The following is a 24,318-nucleotide window of genomic DNA, read 5'->3' on the forward strand; positions in this document are numbered from 1 at the left end:
AGCAGTGATCTCTCACTGCACATAGAAAAAAGGTTTTCTTATTTTAAGTTTTTTCTTGTTTCCAGGGCAAATAGCGAAAAATTCAAGCCAAAAATAAATAAATAAATAAATAAAATTATATATATATATATATATATATATATATATATATATATATATATATATATATATATATATATATATATATACACACATAATTATTTATAGTCTTGTTTACAGAAATGAGTCAAAATGAAGTGTTTTTTTCTTAAAACAAAATAATCAGACCATAGGGGAGAACAATCTATTGAAAGCACTGTTTTCTTCCCTCATTGGCAGATTCAGCTTGTTTTAAGGAGAAACTCACTTCATTTTGACTCAATATTTCTGAAAACAAAACTATTTTATCTTGTCTAGAATATTTAGCAATTTACACTAAAAACAAGACAAAAACAGGAGTTAGTTTTTTTTATGTAGAAATAAAATATTATTTTGATTAAATGTGGAAACATGTAATTACACTGCGGTAAAATTGTGCCAATTAAATGATCTGGTTTCACTGCAGAGGTAAATCAGCCAATCCGCTGTTCCAGCAATTGACGGTAGCTCCGCCCATTTGAAGAATTGACAGTTAATGCGTGAACTTGAGTACTATGTTATGGAGAAATGTGGAAACAAGTAAGATTATTATTAGATAGACACACACACACACATACGATAAAAACTGTTGTTTTGTGTTTAAAGAAGTGAAAAAGGAGTGCGAAAGCCAAGCTAGAAATTTCTATTTTAGAAACGGTGTCTATGTCCGCCACGTCGGGGGAAAACAACAGCATTATGATCGCCTCAGGTACAGCTTATGTGCTTTATTCAGTGATAAATGCCACCTCTCTATTGAACACCAGACTTACTGAAAGCAGCAGCAGATAGTTCACCTCAGATCTGAAAAAAAGTTATGTATGTAGTTATGTAAACCTCACCCAGCCCATTTTAATAATGTTAAATTGCCTTAATGTGTATTAATGAGACTAACCCTTGGCATTTTGTTGGGAGTGCATGGACAATATGTAAAAGAAAAGCTATTTAATAGTGTTACAGACACATTGCGTTTCACTGCATGGGGATGTGCTGCATATAATATTCTGGGGATATGATAACCTGTTATATAAATGTCATGGTTTCATATTGTGATTGCTGCTCTTACTCACATTCTTTATCAATGTCTGGGTAAGAAACAAAACCCTTTTCCCCCTTTGAACACACAATATATTAAATTTTGAGAAACATTTAGTGTATTTATTAACAGTAAACTTCTGCTGTCTTCATTAGTTTCAAAAACACTGATATCTTAACAATTCAAAACAGAATCTTTGAAGAGCTTTTCTGCTGGAGATACAGCTGTCCCAAACAACTAGCATGTAAAAATAATAATAATAATACATATACTCTAGTAATGGTATATACCTAATAGCTTGTCGCCGGAGTCTTGTGGTGTTGTGTGTATTAGGACACGGTGTCAGAAGTGTTGTGTTGTAAGACAGTAATGTTGCTTGTAACCAAATATGTTTGTAAATACTTTTTAGGAATAATAACAATATATTTTTTCCATTAGGCTTATTTTATTAAATGTGGAACCCTGTGATTTGGTGGAGACGGTAAGCCACCTCCTTCCACCCTTTTTATTAACAATTCTTTTAATAATGAGCTTTTTTGTTTGTTTGAGGGGTCGATTTGGGTTGGAATAAGGGTAATGTTATGGTTATTTACATATCTTTCATTATTATTTAATTATTATATAGGATACTACTATGCTATATAATTCCAATGTCATGTACTTACTGTTGTTCAAGTATCTGCTTAATAAAAAATAGACATATCCTTAAATTCCCAAAATGTATTTATCTAATTATATAGCTGGTTTACATGGTGAAATGCTGAAGAACGGGTTTCTTCAACCGCCTGACCTTTCCACACCTGGATGAGCAATAACACCGAGCTGGAGGTTATGCAAAACATCACAAAACTCTCATTTATCAAGCATATTCATCCACTTAGAGACTCCACAACACTGCAGAGACGGAACACACACACACACACACACACACACACACACACACACACACACACACACACACACACACACACACACGTGCGACAGTAAGAACAGAGAGAATTTTCATGAAATATACATTTACAAAATGGCTGCTTCAGGGTATCTAACCACATGTTGACAATCATGCTGTGGGCTACTCACAAGTTTAATAGATTACTCCATTTGTTTTCAAGTTTGCAGCACACCAGTGATGCCAACTAAACGCTTCATATGAAATCGAGAAATAAAAAATGACAAATTTCTGATTAAAAAGAAATGACAGTGGACTTACTTTCTTTGTATTTCTTCAAAAGTTGTCATTTGTATTTTAAAAATAATACATTTTTGGTAAATGGTAGCGCTGATGACCCGTTTATTGTTTATTTTATCATATTTATTTGTTTTTTTATTTTTTAAATGTCATTTACATGATTTATTTGATTGGTATAAAAACATGATTGTGTTTTGAAAATGCAGAAAAAGCTGTTAACCTGTTTTAACCTCAGAATAAATCCTCTTCCTTCTGTACATTATTATATTAAGCTAACCTATAAGTGGATTCAACATAATGCAAGGAAATAAAGGCCTAAAATTATAATGGGTTGTGTAGTTACTGCTCATTTTATCCAACAAATGTGAACAAGCAGCAAAATTAGTGTTATTAAGTGAATATCGAGCCACATCCGTTCAGTTTAAGATATATAGGCACCGCTGTACATTTCAGCGCAGGAATCTTAATGTTGGTATTTTTAGAGTTCAGCTGGAAGCTCTTCTGCATAGTTTCACTAACGCTGCTGCTTATGTGGAATCTGACATTCATTATTGTGTTCCTGAAGAGCTCATCATGTGTTAAATTCGACATGTGAGAACATTCACAACCCTACAGTCCCTGAATACACAAACATTAGTTTTTAGAGAGATCTTAATATTATTTGTGTTGATATTTATAACAGATTCATAAAAGTTTTTTATCAAACAGGTTTATCTTGGAGATGTAAAATGCAGTAATGTGGATTGGCCTGTCAGCATGTCTGTTTCTTGCTGTTAGGCATGGGACGATAACCGTTTTCAAGGTATACTGCGGCGTGGAAAATTCAATGTTTTAAAAGCACCAACATTTTCTGTTTTTCTGTTATACCATTCCTAAGGTGTGTGTAAGCTTTTGTTTTTTAGGAAAACAGTATCTTTAGGAGAAAATATATTGAAGATGCTGTTTTAAATTGTAAAGTAATCTGTGTTTTTGAAACAAATGCAGACAGCAGATGTCAAGGATTCACTTGAGTTATTCAGCCTGGCATGTTTACTGCTCCAAAATATTTCAAAAGTTTCTCAAAATAAAATATATTGTGTACAAAGGGGAAAAGATTTAGTTTTTTACCCAGACGTAAGAATATATTTTAGAGGTGCAATCGCAATACTGTGAAACCGTGACATTTTTATCCAAGATTATCATATCGTCAGAATCTTACTGCAGCCTACTCGCTTTTGGAAATATTGCACCAAAATATATTGCAATAAACGATATTATTGTCATTTTAAGAGCATTTTATGCCACTCATTATATAATGCCAGAATGACAGTATAATATCATCAGTGCAGATACACTCTTCCAGAGAACACATCATATTTCATTCTGAGGAATATTTAATGTAATTATAGTCATGTGAACAGTTTAATAATCAGGCATTGGAGTCAGAATGTGAAAACGCAGATCCCAAATAAATAATACCAAATGATTACAAAAAAAATGCAAGGTAAAAAGTAACATATGCTGAAGATATCTGCTGCCAGATCTGTTATCAGCTGCCAAATCTAATTACTTTAATTATCACATCATCAGCAGCAGGTGAACTATGATGAGTGAAAAGCTTATGTGCTGCCAAATACAGCAGCACACTCCAAATACACAACAATATACCATGAGCAGTGTTGACATTAATATGTAAAAGACAAAAAACACCCACATGAGGATATACTGCAGTAATTTATTGTAAATACTACAGTGTTTTTAACCACACCGACGCCTTTAATAGACATAGAGATGTTGCACAATCAGCTGAGGTGTTGCTAGAATCGGTGTTTATGTATGTGTGATGTATATCGCATCACCATAAATGTCTGAGCTCATATATTGATTATTGAGACAGGCCTAACTGTAGAGCTCAGACAACAGCAGAGCAAATCCTCACAGCATTTCCAGTTTTGCCTTGAGTACATATTTAGGTTTGCAATTATGAGCGCTGAACCTGAACTGTTGCTTCTTTCTTATTTAAACAGGCGTATTTTTCCTCTTCATCTGTGAAAATCCTCTGCCTTTATGTGTTCAAGCAGAACTAGCAGCATACATGATTGTTTTACACAATAAACACTGGAGGAATGTGCCGCACGCAGCTCTAGGAGGTAACACGAGCGTGTGTGGGATTTGCATAAAACCCATAGAGTGCGTGACAAACACATACGCGCATGCAAAGCACACAATAAACACACCAATCTTCCTCTACGCATCCAAAACGCACGGCCAGACCGTTGCACACAATGAAAATAATGTCCTTTAACCACGCTAGTCAAAACAGCTCTGTTTCATCCTCTACCCGTCACTGGGATTTCAGCTCGTGCACACTGGTCATTACTCTGTACAATTAGGCAAGATCCTCAAAGTTAGGCAGAATGAGATGCAAACATCTGTTGTTGTTGACTTGATAATGTGCTGATCTACATATGCCACATCCGTCAGTTAGGGTTGTGTGTGTGCTTTCATGTGTTTGCTTGTGTGTTTCATCCGCTCTTGTTGTCTAGTCCGGCTTTGTTTTCTTGATTTCAGAGAATCTCCTTAAGCAGCTTTGTGATTTAGTCAGTAAGATGAAGACAGCAACTGCTTCTCTTGGTGTTGATTATTAAGGCTTTTTGTTCTACATTGGTGCTGCCATTTTGTCTTTGATTAATTCGGCTCTAGTTATCGGGGTGGTCCCGAAATGCTGTTGTTCAGCGTTTGCTCAAGAAACAGGGTTTAGATGAAGTTTCCCTTAATAATTACTTTTTAGTCAAAGTTTTCAAACCAGGCGCATTCTGATTACGTACTAGGGTTGGGATAGACAACACTATGCTGAGCCGGCATCACGATACTCCGCCACGCCCCTTATAGTTGTTAATCGTGAAATTTAATTAATCTTGTCTCTATCTAACAACTCTTCGATCTTTTGAATCTATCAGGTAACGTGTCACAGCGTCAGCACACTGCTTCAGTCTTTGGCTTTCATTATCTCGTAATTTTAGTGAAAACCTCAGATACTGTTGGTTGTGCACCTTTTTTACAGACCAAGATTGTGGACACCATTATCAGAGCTCAACAATAAGGACTGCCCAGTTGCCCGGGGCCAGCGTGAAAGACACTCGGGACAGTAGACAGGATTGTTACTGGCCCCTATCGGCCAGTAACAATGAGCACGTTTTTTTTTTTTTTGTAACCTGGTAACAACCAGTACAGCGGAAAGATGGCAACATGGCGGCAAAATTAAACAATGAGGCTAAAAGAAAACGTCTGTTTCTAAAGTCTTAGAAGCAGACAATTACATGGGTACAAATTTAAGAAACTGAAAAAAAAAACAGTTGTCAGTTTGGCAAGCCATTTTTATAAAAATTATTTAGAATTGCATTAAAACACCAGCACATTTTTCATACTGCTCTTTCATTTGCATAAAATCTTGAATTTTGCTCATTATACATTTATTAACATATTTAAAATGTTTAAATTCTAGATTCACGGGCATAATTTTGCTACTATTTAAAATATGTGGCTAAGAAATAGCTATTAACTTTTTAGTTTTTTTTGGCAGGGCAAGTAAAAATTTCAACCAATGGCCCGATCGGACCCGTATAAAAAATCCTTAGCGTTGAACCCTGATTATAACAACACAGATCACTCTGCCTATTCATGCCTGAATCCCGCGGGAAACGTGACTGACAGGTGGTCATTTGTGTGTAGCTTATCTTTATTTATTTATGATTTGTTTATGGGTAAAACAAAGACCATGCGGGTCAGGTAGTTGAAACGGTAGGCTACAAATAATTAATTTGTTATGAATTTATTAATTATTTATAAATAATTAATTCACCTCCGCCTATGATAACGATGCCATCGTCCATCGCGGTGTTTCACATTAAACATCGTAAGATGCCAAATTGGTCGACATCGCCCAACTCTGTTACGTACCTCTATCTACATTTTTGGAGAGTGTCAAATATCTCCCAGGAGATACTTGTGTTTTGCAATTTTTGCGAATCAACTGAGACCGCTGTGTACACATTTTCAGATTTCTCAAAAGTGTCATTTGCGCCTGCTGTTCTTACATAAATCCACCAGAGGACTGACTAACTGTCTGACTGACCAATCGACTGACCCACCCTCCTCCTACCCTAAACCCAACCAAGAGTGTTTTGAAAAGCAATCCGGAAGAATAAGAGCCCTCTGATGATTTTAACTCATTTTCAGAGTTTACCACATTCTCAACCTGATATTTACTTGTTTACTTTTGGCGTTAAACATATATAGGGCTACACTTTCAGAATGAGTGTTTGAACTGTGTGAAATATTCTGAATTCAGCTGAGGTTATATATTGAGCCTCTCCAATCTGGTTTCTCTGCACATCATACTACTGAGTCTTGCTCAAACTGTTTATTGACTTTCACTACAGTAAAGTACCTATTTTCAGTAGGAGGACACGTATATCAATCAGAACTGAGAACAGAAAGAAGAGGATGTTTCCTACGCAAGAATCTACTCTCAGTCAAAACATCACAATCATAACTGTTCATTCACAGAGCGTAAAACCACAGTAATTTCATTCATTCGTTTTCTTTTCCTTTATTAATCTGGGGTCGCCACAGCGGAATTAACCGATACAGTAATATCAGTCTTTTACAAATAATTACATTGAAACATGCATCAAGAGACATTGAATTAAGATGTAAATATATTCAATTTAAACATTACTATAATTTTAAAAAATACTCAGTAATGATGTGATGGTAAAGATATTTGCTTTTAAATTATTCTACTGTCAGGGCTACTGTCTGAAAAGATGTGAACGGGTTCATCTTCAACTGTTTCTCCACTCTGCTATTATGCAAATCTTCATGTCCTGTGAAAAGAAGTGTAAAGTGACACCGTCTTCCCTCCTGTTTCCCATTAATCCACATCTGAAACAAACAACTGCTGATCTCTCCATCTTTTCTCCAAACACTGGCTCTGGTTCACTAAACATGCACACACACACACACACACACACACACACACACACACACACACACACACACACACACACACACACACACACACACACACTGATGTTTCAATGAAATGTGCATGTTCATTCATTCATTCATTTTCTTTTCGTCCCTTTATTCATCAGGGGTCGCCACAGCAGAATGGACCGCCAACTGTTCCAGCATATGTTTTTATGCAGCGAATGCCTTAAAGCTGCAATCCATCACTGGGAAACACCCATACACACTCATTCACACACATACACTATGGCCAGTGTAGTTGATCAGTTCCCCTATAGTGCATGTGTTTGGACTGTGGGGGAAACCGGAGCACCCGGAGGAAACCCACACCAACATGGGGAGAACATGCAAACTCCACACAGAAACACACACTGACCCAGCCGAGACTCAAACCAGAGACCTTCTAGCTATTTATTTTAAATGTACCAAAATATTCAGGTACAACTTGTAGATCCAGGAGGTTGTTCTCTCAGAATAAACCCAGACAGGTTTATCAGCACTGTTGTGTGGGACTGAAGGGTTTATTCTACAGTAACCACTGGCTGGATGTACTTTATCCTGATTATTACTCCGCTACTGGACACAGAACATTAAAAACACACACAAAGACACAAAAACCTTGTTCTGAGCCATAATAGTTTATTCATTCTTTAATTAACTGTTAAGCTGGCAGAAATGAAGAGCAGGACATTGCATCTAGTTTGTGATTGAGATAATGTTGGTTTTATATGGATGGATTTTTGAACATTTGATTCGCTGTAGTTTAATATGTCAGTTTGAATATTGGTCTGAAATGGCATGCAAGTCTGGTTTTAAAACAATATTAGCACTATTTAATTGACTAGTGTTGTACTTTGACAGTCATTGGCTGATATAATATGATTTCACTATATAGAATTGGCATTGAATACTGAAATTATATTGTTAAAGAGAAGGTCTGAATGTGCGAATATGAAACCAATTTTACCCCAATTATTTCCATTTCGTGCCATTTTGTTGGCATGTTAAAACTGAGAGATGGAATATGTCCCAAAACACTCTAAAACACATTTGGGTTATTGGTTTAATTATAGAAGACACAAGTTTATAGATTTAAAGCATTTATAATACAAAACATTTATCATTCTAATTATTTTCATGAAGAGCAACGCATGATGGAAAAAAACAGTGACTAATTTGAGCATCAAGCTGTTTGGTAATATAACACACTTTTATTATATTGTATTGGTACTGGATGTGACGCAGTGTGCCCTATGACCATAAGTAAAACATTTTTATAAATAATCAAACCTCTAATGAAAGAAACGATGGCTTTATAGAATAACCACTGGAATATGTTATTTAGATGTTTATAGCTTAAAATGTTAATAAAACAGCCCCTTTAAACGTGTTTATCAGATCTGTGTCCAGAGCTTCAGAAGCCTGTTTTGACATGTCGCTCACTCTCATGCTTTACTACATTGTTATGAAGGTGATATATATCACATTCATGACATCTCTTTCCTTATTTTTAAGTTTTACATTTGCCTATGGAAATGATTAAAGTCTACAGGATGTTGTTTTATTTTTCTTTTCAAATTAAAGAGATGGCGAGACAAGATTCACCTGGGGATTTTATTTAATTACCCATCATTTGTATTTTGTTATCGTTTAACACTAGTGTCTGCCTCACAGTGATGTAAAAACAGTAATCCTATCAAACAACTGTTTAATAGACGTCTAGTAGACATCGAAATGTAGACAGCGTGGCTAAAACAAGGCTAAACTTGGGCTGTCTCTGAAAATCTTATAGACAAGAATAGCCCAAGACTAGAGTAGTGCTCATTTCATTCATTTCTGTTTATTTGATGACTAGTTTTGCTCTATTCTTAGATGTTTTATATTTTCACTGACAGCCCAAGTGTAGCCTTGTTTTAGCCAAGACAACTATGTTTAGTCGTCTATTAAAAATGCTTGATCATACTGAGTATAATTCATATTAAATTAACCATCAAAATATATTTTATTAACATCTACCCCAACCCTGTTATATATACTGTAATAAATTATTTATTAAATTACCCATAACCCAACCCTCACATGTAAAAAAATGAATTATGGTTGTACGGTGACACAAAAATAACAAGTGGTGCTCGCTGCAGAGCCATTTGTCCGCAGCTGTATCCCTTCTAGACATCATTAATGTAATCGTCTGCGGCTGCTTCAGTATCGGCATCAAATCTCCGGGGGTGTTTTGAGGCAGTGCTAGTCTAACGGCAGGTTAATGTGACGTGTGTGTGACATGAGGAGTGTCTTTGCTGGTGATGAAGCTCTGGGTGGAACAGAACACATTTGTTATTCAAACATTTCCCTGTAAAAGAGAGTTTCCTCCTGTCAGTGTCACAGATCCAGGAGAAGCCCGGTGAGTCTGACTTCAGCTAATTAACACACACTGAGAAACACAGCGAACACAACTAATTTAGCTAATAAAAGCAAAACTAAAACAGTTAACACAACCTTAAATAGTTATTACAAACTAACGTTACCACAAGTAAAACGGCTAACAACTGTTAATAGACTTTGAAACGACTAAAATACAATCTCAATCGGTTAATAAAGACTAAATTAATCCGGCAATACAAACGAACACAAAATAAAACAATGAATATAAACGAACAGAACTGAAACAGATAATACAATCTAAAACAGTCAATACAAACCAAAATAGCTCATATAAACGAACACAACTAAAAACTGCTACAAAACAACTAAAACAGCAAATACAGACTAACAACTAAATCAAACCAAAACAGCTATACAGACTGACTTTACCAATTAAAACGGCTAACAACACAACTAAAACATTTAATATAAACTAAATCAGTCAATACAAACTAACACAACTAAAAACAGCAAATATAAAACAACACAATTAAAACAGCAAATACAGACGAACTCAACTAAATACAATATAAAACAGCTAACCAAAATGTGAAATACAAACAGCTAAACTAACACATTTAAAAGGGCGAAGACCAATCAACACAATTTAAACAGATAATACAATTTCAGAAATCAGTTAATTAAATTAGGCAATACAAACTATAGATCAGCTAAACACACCTCAGCTGTTACCAGCCTATTTATCGTTGCTGTAAGTGTGCATTTAATTGTATTTATCGATTTGTTTAATGTTTAAGATGTATTCTCTCCAAGTGTATGGGTGTTTCGCAGTACGGGGTTGGAGCTGGAAGGGCATCCACTGCGTAAAAAATGTTGGAATAGTTATTGGTTCATTCTACTGTGGCGACCCCTAATAAATAAGGGACTAAGCTGGAGGAAAATTAATAATTGAATGTATTCTCTCTCTTATGACTGTCATAACAAATAAAACCAAAAGAAAAACAAACTTCTGTACAGTAATATTTCTGTAAAAATAAACTCTGCTTTATTATTTTACTGAATGCCAAAGTCTGAATGTGCAAATATAAAACCAACTGTACCTCAGTCCATATATTTACTAAGATGATCAAACATTAAACAATACATATATTACTCTTTTAATTCATATTTGTTAATGTTAGTTAATTAAAAAAAAAAACTAAGAAACTCCCTGCTGAAAGAACAGCCTAGGCTGGTTGGTTGGTTTTAGCTGGTTGACCAGCCTGGTTTTAGAGGGGTTTCTGCCATTTTTAGGCTGGTCTTATCTGATCAGGCTGGAAAATAACCAGCTTGATCAGCCTGCTTTAAGCTGGGCATAGCTGGTTTTGGCTGGGCTCCCAGCCTGGCTAGGCTGGTCAAGCTGGAAATGGCCAAAACCCCTCTAAAACCTGACTGGTCAACCAGCCTAGGCTGGTTTAAGCTGTTTTTTTCAGTAGGGTGCGCTTTAATAATGGATTAGTGGCTTTAATAATTATGATAATTAATAAACGCTGTGCAAGATTGTTCATACATTAATACATTAACTAACAGTGCATTATTGTAAACCTGTTGTTGTTAGTATAGATCAGTAGCCACAGTTTGACCGTTGTATTTGTGTAACTGTGGTGAAACTAATAACACTCATTATGGAAAAGACACACTAGAGTTGCGACACTTTCACTAGTCTGCATGAATGATAAACACACATCCCTTCAGCCCTCAGCGATTGAATGTGAACGCATGCTTGACTTATCCTCGTATAAACATTCTCAATTCTGCTCTTTGACATGTAAATGTTTCAGTAAAGTCTATTTAAATCAAGCGGTTAGTTCTGGACAACAGCACTCAGCATGTATTGTTTTTAAAAGATGTCTAATAGACATTTAAACATGATCATCTTGGGTAAAGCAAGAATAAACTTGGTCTGTCAGAGTAAATCTAATAGATGTCTAAGAATAGACTTAATCTAGACTAGTGGTCAATAAGCAGAAATGAATGACGACACATATAAAGTCTGTCTGATCTGTCTGTCTGAGGATTGGTCTAGTTTTGGGCTATTCTCAGACGTCTATTAGATTTTCTCTGACAGCTCAAGTTTTGCTACGTTTAGATGTGTATTAGACGTCTATTAAACACAAAGTTTTTTGCTGGGTAATAAAGTAAAATGACAGTAAAACACAGTTATTTTGCTTTATTTCTCTACTTGAGTGTTGAGTTGTGTTCGTTTGTAATAAATGTTTGTGTAGAATCATGAGAGCCGTTACTGTGCGGATGTGCCTGTTCATTAAATGTGTGTTCATTTCTTGTGTGTGTGTGTGTGTGTGTGTGTGTGTGTGTGTGTGTGTGTGTGTCTCAGTGTGTTGAGCAGAGATGAGTGTTGTTGTCTGCTAAGGAGTCTCAGTGTGAACCCGGACGGTATCCATGTGTGTGTGTGTCATGAGTGTGTGGACACTGCTGCAGCTGCTGGTGTGTGTGTGTGGCGTGTGTGGCGTCGATCAGCCGCTGGAGAAAGTGGAGCTGTCGGGAGGTCAGCAGCTCACCTGTGGTCAGGTACAGTCACACACACACACACACACACACACACACTGATCGACAGACATGCTTACACTTGGTGGTGTCGCACTTTGACCTCATAGCAGGAAGGTCGCTGGTTTGAGTCTCGGCTGGGTCAGTTGGTGTTTCTGTGTGGAGTTTGCATGTTCTCGCCGTGTTGGCGTGGGTTTCCTCCGGGTGCTTCGGTTTCCCCCACAGTCCAAACAGTCCTAACTGATCAGCTAAACTGGCCATAGTGTGTGTGTGTGTGTGTGTGTGTGTGTGTGTGTGTGTGTGTGTGTGTGTGTGTGAATAAGTGTGTATGGTTGTTTCCAAGTGCTGGGTTGCAGCTGGAAGGGCATCCGCTGTGTAAAACATATGCTGAAATAGTTGGCGGTTCATTCCGCTGTGGTGACCCCTGATGAATAAAGGGACTAAGCTGAAGGAAAATGAATGAGTGACAGTAAGACATTCTTTATATATATATATCATTAGTATTTAGATGAGAGTTTCTGTACATTCTCCTAATTTCCCTCATAGACATCAAACATGCTCTTATTATAGATGAAACCCAACCACAGGCGAGTTTAACCACCGGTCAGCCATGGTTTTACAGTGGTGATCAGGTCAGCCATGGTTTTACAGTGGTGATCAGTAGGCTATGGTAAAGCAGCTACTGTGCTGTAACACATCAGTGTGTGTTGGTGAGAATAACAGTGTGTAGTTTGACAGAAACCGTCTGCTTTAAACCTGTTCTCAGTGTGGATCAAACACACTCGCTACTGCTCAGACATGTTACTGCATGAACACGCTTACTGAGAATCTGGCTGTGTGTGTGTGTGTGTGTGTGTGTGTGTGTGTGTGTGTATGTGTGTGTGTGTGTGCATTTTTGAGTGGGTGTAGGTTTTTTTTTTTTAAAGTTTGAACTCTTGTTTTATATACAGAGTTGCGTGCAGATTTATTATTATTATTTTTTTTATTATTCACACACACACACACACACACACACACAAACACACACACACACACACACACAGTGTTTTCTCATGCAAAACAGTCTATCGTGACATGCATCTTCATGGTCAATGTTTTTGCATCCTCGTGTCACTGATCCACTGTTATTTGCTTAATTATGTTTATTGTTGATCTTCATTTAAACTCTTGTGGGTAATTTACACTATATTTAAGCAATTAAACAAAAGAAGCCAGTGTTTAAGGTGCAGTGTGTGAGTTTGACACCCGGTGGTTGAACTAGGTATTGCAGTCCAGGATCAAAACACACACAAGCGCAGGTTGCCAGATTGATGACCAACAGGAGCGAGTCTAACAGTCAAGTTTAAAGGCTGATTTAAATTATGTTTTGAATAAAAGCCACAGCTTGTGATAGCAGGAATATTCTCCATATTAAAATGAGTTTTTGTCCTAATCAACACCTGAAACTGATATATCTGAAGCGGCTTCTGTTACTCACAGCTGAACAACAGAACACTGATCAGCTCATGTACAGCTTATGTGCTTTACTCGGTGTTAAACACTAATAATCTAAAATTATTATTTTAAAATTATTAATTAATTAATTTTTTTTATTTATTTATTTAATAATTATTAAGTGAATTCTCTGAGAAACACACACAGCAGAATTCAGAAGTCTTAATAATCCTAGATTATAGTTATTATTTTACAAGCACTTTATTTAGCCTCCCTGGTTCACATATTGTGCAGTTATTATAGTAATTATAATTATTGGGCAATAATGATATAGGTGGAAAACCCTGAATCCCAAAACTGATGAAAATTACTCATACAGTTATGAAAATAACCCATACTTATGCTGTCACTCTGTGTGTGTGTGTGTGTGTGTTCGTGTTTTTGTGACATATCAGGACACAAATCTGCATAATGACATGTGTATGACACAGGTATTACAAAAAGGAGGTGAAATATGAGCACATTGGTGACGTCCTCATTTTTTAAAAAGCTTATAAATCCTACAGGATGAGTTTAATCAGAGAGTAAAGCTGCACACAGTCTACAGTGATGGTTGGGTTTAGGGGTGGGGTGAGGGCAATATAATATACGGTTTAGACAGTATAAAATGAATGGAAACCAATGTAATGTCCCCACATTTCACAAAAACAAACGTGTGTGTGTTTGTGTGTGTTAAGTGTTTAAGTGCTGGGCAATAAAGTAGTGTGAGTGTTTCACAGTTGTAATTGTCTGCTGTTGTAAACAGATTTCTGTAGTTGTAGTTAATTTTGAGTTGTTGTTTGTTGCATGTTTAATGCTCATTTGTGTAGTTTACTGGATGTTTCCAAGATACTTTAAACATCCCTTGATGAGTTTTTGCTGTAGCATGTTGTAGTCATGCATCAGTTTAAGAGGATTACTGTGAGCAGCCATGTTCAGTAAAATGATTCCTACATGAGTGTTCCTGTTTGTGTCTCTGCAGGCTGTGTTCGACTGTGAAGTGCGATCAGGTAAGAACACTAGACTCAAGTGTGCACTAGTGTTTGTGTTAGTGTGCACTACTGTGTTTTCACTTCATGATGTGTGTGTGTGTGTTCTCCAGCATCTCCGGCCTGTATGTGTGAGAATGAGGGGGTGTCTGTGAGCGGTCTGCATGTTCGGCTGGTGCAGTGTGGGGAGCAGAAGGCCTGGAGTGTGTGTTTGCAGATCCTGCTCAACGTCACAGCCACAGGTTAGTGTGTGTGTGTGTGTGTGTGTGTGTGCACGTGTGTGTGTGTGTGTGTGCATGTGTGTGTGTACTCATCAGGTGTGTGTTCCCTCTGTTAGACACAGGTGATGAGGCCAGCGCTGATGATGAAGAGGGTGATGAAGATCTGGAGAGTGTGTTGAGCAGTGCCAGTGTGTGTGTGTGTTGCTATTATCCTGTACAACAACACTCCAAAACACTGCACTTCACCTTCAACCCCACCACACTGCAGGACGACAAGACAATACAGGTCTGTGTGTCTATAGATCTGTTTGTTTATATATATATTGATCTGTCTGTGTATCTATATCTGTTTATAAATCTATTGATATATCTGTCTGTTTGTTTGTCTATATATCTGTCTATATTTCTTTGTCTATCTATGAATCTTTCATATATATATATATATATATATATATATATATATATATATATATATATATATATATATATATATGACATATATGTGTCTAAATATCTGTTCTTCCTTTATGTCTCTATATATTTATATATCTATATCTATTATATGTCTATATAACTGTCTATATCTGTGTCTATATATCTGTCTGTATCTATATATCTGCCTGTCTATAAATATGTCAGTGTCTATATATCTGTCTATATACCTGTTTGTGTCTATATATATGTTTGTTTACATATATGTCTGTCTGTGTCTATATATCTAATTGTTTCTATATATCTGTTTTTGTGTCTATATATCTGTCTACCTGTGTCTATATATCGGTCTCTATATATCTGTTTATGTATTTCTGTCTCTGCATGTCTATCTGACTGTGTCTATATATCTGTCTATCTATATATTTGTTTTTGTCTGTCTATATCTCTCAGTCTATATCTCTCTGTATATGTCTGTCTACCCATCTATCTAAATCTGTCTATATGCCTGTCTGTCTATCTATCTGTGTCTATATTTCTATATATCTGTCTGTCTATATGTTAGTCTGTCTGTTTATATTTCTGTCTGTGTATCTATACATCTGTCTATATGACTGTCTCTCTCTGTCTGTCTATGTTTAGGTTGGTCTATATATCTGTCTGTCTCTCCACACATTTGCTTACACACTCATTCAGTTATCTCTCAATCCATCAGCCGACCCACACACTCCTCTATTCATCTGTCCATCTCTCCATCCAGCTGTCCACCCACCCAGCATACACATACAGCAGCTTTACATAGGCAAGGCTTTGTCAAACCAACATCTACAGCCTGACATTTAAACTTTTCCTGGTTTAAACTGTGTGTGTGTGTGTGTGTGTGTGTAGGGGGGGGTGTCATTAGTGGTACAGGTCCCGAAGGCGGAGTACGGCAGTCCAGTGGTGGTCGTTTCTCCAACCAACTCCACTACAGAGCTCACGATTCCTACACAAGAGGAAGGTGAATATGCTACACACACACACACACACACACACACACACACACACACACCTGTGCCTCCTACGCTGATTATTATTCGACTGATAATCGGCTGCTTCAGGTTCTCTGATGACACACTTTTGTCTCCTGCAGCTTGTTCCAGGGGTTTAGATGCCGTCTACTGTAAAGGTAAGACCACCGGTGTCCAGTTCACTCCACCCATCCATCCATCCATCCATCCATCCTTTTAGTTATCAATCTGTCCATGTGGTTATCTATCCATCCATCCGTCTATCCATTCATCCATCCATGTTGTTATAAATCCATCCATTTATTTATTCATCCATTTTGTTTACGATCTATATTCATTCATTCATTATCCATGTGGTCATCTATCCATCCACCCATATATCTATCTATGCATCCATCCATTCATCTATCCATCCAACTATTCATTTATTTGTCTTTCCATCCCTTTATCTATACATTCATCTGTTCATTTATTCACCCATCCATTCATCCATTTATCTATCCATCCAATAATTTATCCATTCATCAGTCCATCCATCCATTCACCCATTCATACATTCATCCATTCATTCATGTATCCAACTGTTCAATTATTCATCCATCTATTCATCCATGTGGTTATCTATCCATCCACCCATCTACTCATTCATTCATCCATGTCGTTATAAATCCATCCATGCATTCATCAATCTATCCATTCATATACACCCACCCATCTGTCCATCCATCATCTATCCATCCATTTATGTATCTATCTATCCATCCATCATCTATTCACTGATCTATCTATCTATCTATCTATCTATCTATCTATCTATCTATCTATCTATCTATCTATCTATCTATCTATCTATCTATCTATCTATCTATCTATCTATCTATCCGTCCGTCCGTCCGTCTGTCTATCTATCTATCTGTCTATTCATCCATCCATCCATCCATCCGTCCGTCCGTCCGTTTCTGTCTGTCTCTTTGTCCGTCCATCCATCCATCTATATATCTATCTATCCATCAGTTCATTCATCCATCTATTCACGCGTTTGTCCATCCATCCATCCTCCATGCATACATTAATCTATCCATCCACTCATCAATATATTTATTTGTCCATTCATCTATCCATCCACGTAGTTATCCAAAATTCACCTGACCGTTGATTCATCCACACACACACACACACACACACACACACACACACACACACACACACACACACACACACACACACACATGTAGACGAGTGGTTACAGTGGCAGTGGAGTGTGTGCAGACTGTAGTTTGGCTCCTGACGCTGCTCTTCTGTTGTTCTGCGCAGCGCCCAGACTGTACAGCAGGTCTGCCCCCGGGGCTGGAGCGTTCCTCCTGTACGTGTCTGATGTGGAGAGATGGAGAACGCAGGAGTTTTTAGTGTGTAAGAGACACGAGCGTGACGGAGTCTGTGTGAAGCTGCCGTGGGTATGAAGCGCTCCTCCGCTCTTCATTTAACTCTTCACGTCGCTCCTCATGTTAACTTCTGTTCTCTTATTCGTGCACAGAGGAACGCCAGTCAGGAGTTTGGCGTCTCCTTCAGCTCTGTCGCCCCCTGCCTGTGCTTTGAGGTAATGCAGATGTCTATTTGTCCTGTTCAGACAGTGTTGCTGATTTCTGACTGATTTAAATAGTGTATTAAATCACATTCAGTCAGAACTATATATATATATATATATATATTATTTATTTATATATATTTTATTTCTCTCTTAAATCAATTATGTGTTTTATAAATATGAGTTTGTCTCATTTATAATAGATGTGATGATGTTGAAGCATGCTGACCGTGTGTGTGTGTGTGTGTGTGTGTGTGTGGTTACTCCAGTGAATGACGGCTGTGTTTGATCTTCACACAGATTTGTAGCAGTTTTCCTCGAGTGCAGTATTGTCCGTTTATGAATGAAACAGGTGTGACAGTCACCGCTCTTCTTTGATCTGTGTGTGAGTGTGTGTGTCTGTGATTGTGTTTGTGTGTGTGTTTTGTTTGCAATGGTGTTTCAGTGTGAATTTTACTGTGCATGTATGTTTGTAAGTGTGTGTGTTTGTGTGTAATGGTGTTTGTGGTGTGTAAGTTTGTGAGTGTGTGTGTGTGTGTGTGTGTGTGTGCATGTTTGTGTAATGTTGTTTGTGTGTAAATGTTTCTGAGAGTGTTTGTGTGTGTGTTTGTAAATGTGTGTGTAAGTATGTTTGTGGGTGTGTGTGTGTACAGTACGTTTGTGTGTATTTGTGTGTATGTTTATGTGTGAATAGTTTTTTTGTGTGCAATGGTGTGTGTGTGTGTGTGTGTGTGTGTGTGTGTTTGCAATGTAATAGTGTTTCTGTGTTTGTTTGTTTGTATGTCAGCGTTTGTGTATTTGTGTGTGTGTGTGTTTTTTGTATGTGTGTGTGTGTTTTGTGTGTATGTGTGTGTTTGTACATGCAACGGTTTGTGTGTGAATGTGTTTGTGCATATATGTGTGTGTGCAACGATGTGTGTGTTTGCATATTTTTGTGTGCGCACTGGTGTGTGTGTGAGTGTGTGCTTTTGTATATGTGTGTCAGTGACTGTGTATATGTGATTGCATGTGTCTCTTGAGTGTCTATGTGAGTCCGTGTGTGTGTGTGTGTGATGATGTGCATGTGTTCAATGGTGAGTGTGTGAAGTTTTCTCTACTGACATCCTCTGCTCTCTCTCTGTTTGTGTGTGTGTGTGTGTGTGTGTGTGTGTGTGTGTGTGCGTGTAGTGTCCAGCAGGAGTGTGTCGGTGTCTCTGTCGGTCTCCTCTTCTCCTGCTGCTGTGCTGTGGAACGTCACCGCCCCCTGCAGGCTGAAGCTGGAGGTTCGACTGTGTGTGTGGGACTGGAGGAACAGCAGCTGCAGCAGCGCTCACACACACACACACTCGCACACACACCGCTGGACCCAGACTAACCACACACACTGGGTAAACACAGCGAGATTAAACACATCAATAGTTACTCACTATATACTCTCCCTCATGTAAATACACACACAGTTTTTCATCTGTTGAACACAAAAGAAGATGTTTTGAAGAATGTTAGAAACCTGTAACCATCGACTAGAAGCCAATACTTAGAACATTTTAAGAATGTTACAGGAATTGTCCAGAAACTTTATTTGATTAATTTTGCCATTTCAATAAGACCTGACAGAGCTGTTGCTTATTATACACTCACTGGCCACTTTATTAGGTACACCTCTCCAACTGTTTACAGAGAATGCTCTGAATAAGAGGAAATCTCCAGTGAGCGGCAGTTCTGAGGGCGCAAATGCCTTGTTGATGAGGTCAGAGGAGAATGGCCAGACTGGTTCCAGCTGATAGAAAGGCAACAGTAACTCAAATAAGCACTCACTACAACCGAGCTCTGCAGAAGAGCATCTCTGAACACACAACACATCCAACCTTGAGGCGGATGGGCTACAGCAGCAGAAGAGCACACCGGGTGCCGCTCCTGTCAGCTAAGAACAGGAAACTGAGGCTACAATTCACACAGACTCACCAAAACTGGACAATAGAAGATTGGAGAAACGTTGCTGCTCTGATGAGTCTCCATTTCTGCTGACACATTCAGATGCTCGGCTCACAATTTGGCCTCAACAACATGAAAGCATGGATCATCCTGCCTTGTATCAGCGGTTCAGGCTGCTGGTGGTGGTGTAATGGTGTGGGGGAGATTTTCTTTGGGTCCATTAGTACCAATTGAGCATCAACGCCACAGCCTACCTGAGTATTGCTGCTGACCATGTCCATCCCTTTATGAGCACAGTGTCTCCATCTTCTGATGGCTACTTCCAGCAGGATAACGCAGCATGTCATAAAGCTCAATCATCTCAGACTGGTGAACATGACGATGAGTTCACTGTACTCAAATGGCCTCCACAGTCACCAGAGCTCAATCCAATAGAGCAGCTTTGGGATGTGGTGGAACGGGAGATTGGCATCATGGATGTGCAGCCGACAAATCTGCAGCAACTGTGTGATGCTATCATGACAATATGGAGCAAAATCTCTGAGGAATATTTCCAGCAGCTTGCTGAATCTCTGACACCGAGGATTAAGGCAGATCTGAAGACAAAAGGGGTCCGACCCGGTACTAGTCAGGTGTACCTAATAAAGTGGCCGGTGAGTGTATGTCATTATATTGATCATTCTGTGTGTGTGTGTGTGTGTGTGTGTTACAGCAGCTACAGGGAGAGTTCCTATATGTGCAGCGTCACCCGTCACTGTGTGTGCAGGTATATTATCAGTGTTTCACTACACTACTAGTGATGTGTGTGTTTGTGCATCTGACAGTGTGTGTGTGTGTGTGTGTGTGCAGGTTGAAGTGTCTGGACTGGGTCTTCTGGATCCAGTGTGTCCTTTTGAAGGCGAGTGCTCAGTCGTCAGTCCTGCAGTGTTAATTATTAATGATGAAGAGACCAGATGATAATTCTGCTGTTCTGTGTGTGTGTGTGTGTGTGTGTGTGTGTGTGTGTGTGTGTGTGTGTGTGTGTGTGTGTGTGTGTCTGTGTCTATAGTGAGGAGGAACCACTGGAGCATCCCGCTGGTGCTGTGTGTGTGTCTGCTGTGTGTAACAATGCTGGGGGCGTATGCTGTACAGGGAACACTGAAGAGTGAGCACACACACACACACACACACACACACATAAATGCTCACACACACAAACACGCACATACACACCCACAGACAGACACACATGCACATACACACACACATTTGCACGCACATACACACACAAGCACAGTGGCTCTATTTCAGCTTGTGTGTTTCTGACAGGCTGGGAGTTCAGATGGCTGAAGGAGGAGGAGGAGACCCGTAAGTGTGCACATGTGTGTGTGTGTGTGTGTGTGTGTGTGTGTGTGTGTGTGTGTTTGACTCATGTGTGTGTGTGTGTGTGTGTTCCAGCACTGGTGTCCTCTGTGGATCTGCTGCTGGTCTCTCCTCCAGATGTGGACGGTGTGTGTGTGCAGATGTGTGTTCTGTCCTCCAGTCTGTCGGCTCTGGGCTTCAGTGTGTCTCTGGATCTGTGTAGCGGCTCTGCGCTGTGTGCTGTGGGCCCCGGCCCCTGGCTGCACGCGGCTCTGCGGCGCGGCGGGCGGGTGGTGCTGGTGGTGACCCCAGGGGCCTGCGCACGGGCAGAGGAGTGGAGCCGCGGGGCTCGGCCGGAGGAGCAGGAGCTGCTGGAGGACCGGTTCTGCTCCGAGGTGTTCGAGGCGTCGCTCAGCCGTCTGCGGGGCCGTGCCGCCGGGCCCTTCCTGCTGGTGCAGTTTGAGGGCCACTGCCCCCCACAGGCCCTGCCGGAGCTGCTCCAGGGGCTGCCGCTGTTCAGCCTGCCCCGCCAGAGTCTGGGCTTCATCACCGAGCTGACCCGAGGAGCCGCACACACACACACAAACACACACCTCAGAGCCGCTGCACGCGTACTATCAGGAGCGCTACGAGACTCCAGACGGACACACACACACACACTGCAGCACAAACACAACAACACACACCCGGACTGCTGGATCTGACCTCACGCTGGACCCCACTGAACACTCAGATCTGAAGGGCACCTCCCATGCAGAACTGACTCCTATGCGGGTTTAAGCCCTGTAGTGTGTGTGTGTGTGTGTGTGTGTGTGTGTGTGTGTGTGTGTGTGTGTGTGTGTGTGTGTGTGTGTGTGTGTGTGTGTGAGTTTCTCCAGCACCCTCTAATGCTCAACATGCATTATTTTATTGTTTATAATCAGAATATAAGTAAATTCTGTCATCAATAGCTGTCCATCCACATATATTGGCTGAACCTGCTTCATGGAAACCCACAGAAATATTGAGAATGCTCATTAAAAAGGTCAGATAAAGGATAAGTAGGGTCATTTGTTTTGTCTGATGGGAGTAAATGTGCTGTAAACCCGTTTACTGAATAAACTCCAGCACACACTGAGAGCCTTCATGACTCGAATACACACTGCTCTCCTGATCTGGCAACCCAGGTGCTGAGATATAATTGGCTAAACAGGCAGTGGGTGGAGCCACAGAGGCATTCTGGCACTGTCGCTAGCCGTGCTGTTCAGATAAACGTGTGCTGTATGTTAGCTTAGCATGATTGTGGAATATCTGCACACTATGCTACTGTTTTACCATGTTTTTATGCTTTAGAAGAGTCTAAACCTGACCGTCCCGCTGGCTCTGACCTCCGCTCCACACCTCACGCCAGTCAGAAACATGCTAATCCATGCTAAAGTCATGCTGCCGACTTGATCATACATACTGGAAAAATGTTAACATGCTAATTCATGCTAGAACTGTGCAAACATGCTGATTCATACAAGAAACATGCTAACAACATGCTAATCCATACTGAAAACACTGTTTCGCTTATGGTAAAACATGGAGAGAACTCGCCACAGCGTCCTCTGCTGGATCATTTGTGTGTTCAACACAGCCCGAGGTTTTTTGTTTATTTATTTGATTTACTAAAACTGCATGTAAAGGAAATTAGGCGAAATATTAATCACATGCAAAATAAAAGTTTGTTTTGACATAATATAGATGTGTGTGTGTGTGTATGTGCGTGTGTGTGTGTGTGTGTGTGTGTGTGTGTGTTTTATTATATATAAATATATATATATATATATATATATATATATATATATATATATATATATATATATATATATATATATATATATATATATATATATATATATATGAGAAACATAAAAATCCAAACTAAAAATCTTTTGCTCTGATATTTACACACACACACACACACACACACACACACACACACACACACACATATATATGTATATAATGAGCTCGTAGACTACTGTAATTTATGATTTTGACGGCTGTAGTACATTCACAGAGGCCAGACTGACTCATGTGTGTTCTGTACAAATATGAATGAACATACGGTTAAAAATCTCTCCTGTAGTCAGTCAGTCTGGCCTCTGTGAATGTACTACAGCCTTTATAATCATACAATTACAGTAGAGTGGTTTACTGTAAATATTGCTCTTCAACATCTGTGTTCTGTACAAATATGAACAATAATGTTGGTAAAATCTCTCCTATAGTCAGTCAGTCTGGCCTCTGGGAATGTGAGCAGACATTAGAATGAGAACATCTTGATGAAATACTGTAGATATCTTTTCCCATATATTTGTGTGATGTGTACATGAAGGGAAAATGTGAGAAAATAATGTCTGGTTGGTTCAGCTGATGTGTACTGTATGCTTATGACAGAGATTTCTGCTTTATATGTACTGTATTGTTAGTGGTTGAGTAGCCTTCTACCAGCAGCAAATATCAAACCTAAAAACAACTTTGCCAAGCTATTTATATCACTGTACTACCACAGAATCAGCACAACAGATGATTAATTCACCTACTTTACTACAGTATAGCTGAGAAACACTGTACATTACTACAGTATAGCTCATGTGGCCTGATTTAGTCATAACAACTTACTTATCAACTCAATCATCGACATTTATTTGAAAATAATAGGGGTGAATGTATGACATTTTGGTTAAAAAAAATTGCTAGTAGTGCTTCTTAATTCTTTATATGCCATATATAAACGAACAAACACACTACAAACACACACACACACACACACACACACACACACACACACACACACACACACACACACACACACACACACACACACACACACACACACACACACACACACACACCATGAGCCAGAGCGCTCGAGCCTTTTCATTCTGACACAGATTGATGCTGGGTGGGCGGTGACGAAACATGATCCTCAGCCTTTACTCTGGCACACGGCGGCCTGTGATTGGTGCAGCAGAATCCTCCTTTGACCCTGATTGGCTGTGGGCGCGTGAAGGCGGGGCTTGAGCGGTCAGCTGCAGCACGCACAGA

At 39.1% G+C, this 24,318-nt stretch overlaps 1 protein-coding gene across 24 annotated transcripts; it reads left to right on the top strand.

The window, feature by feature from the left end:
- Positions 1 to 574: 574 nt before the first annotated feature.
- On the top strand, positions 575 to 22,963 carry wu:fl23c11. Of its 24 annotated transcripts, XM_087265635.1 has the most exons (21): positions 587 to 657; positions 770 to 826; positions 1,589 to 1,631; positions 1,891 to 1,978; positions 3,048 to 3,141; positions 4,346 to 4,468; positions 12,109 to 12,302; positions 14,734 to 14,761; positions 14,854 to 14,982; positions 15,078 to 15,247; positions 16,282 to 16,393; positions 16,526 to 16,561; positions 17,718 to 17,857; positions 17,938 to 18,000; positions 18,289 to 18,340; positions 19,156 to 19,355; positions 20,615 to 20,668; positions 20,752 to 20,800; positions 20,951 to 21,046; positions 21,211 to 21,249; positions 21,340 to 22,963. In XM_087265635.1, exons 7-21 carry the CDS (start codon positions 12,174 to 12,176, stop codon positions 21,945 to 21,947), a joined length of 1,905 nt encoding a protein of 634 aa, XP_087121761.1. In that variant the 5' UTR covers positions 587 to 657; positions 770 to 826; positions 1,589 to 1,631; positions 1,891 to 1,978; positions 3,048 to 3,141; positions 4,346 to 4,468; positions 12,109 to 12,173; the 3' UTR covers positions 21,948 to 22,963. The 24 variants fall into 24 exon arrangements, with proteins under 24 accessions (XP_087121759.1, XP_087121770.1, XP_087121755.1 ...); XM_087265647.1 differs by lacking the exon at positions 12,109 to 12,302 and having other exon boundaries at positions 588 to 657; XM_087265634.1 differs by lacking the exons at positions 1,589 to 1,631; positions 1,891 to 1,978; positions 3,048 to 3,141 and having other exon boundaries at positions 583 to 657.
- Positions 22,964 to 24,318: the final 1,355 nt, after the last annotated feature.

The sequence above is a fragment of the Danio rerio genome, chromosome 8, assembly GCF_052040795.2.
Source record: "Danio rerio strain M-AB ecotype USA chromosome 8, GRCz13ab, whole genome shotgun sequence".
In the NCBI taxonomy this organism is placed as follows: Eukaryota; Metazoa; Chordata; class Actinopteri; order Cypriniformes; family Danionidae; genus Danio; species Danio rerio.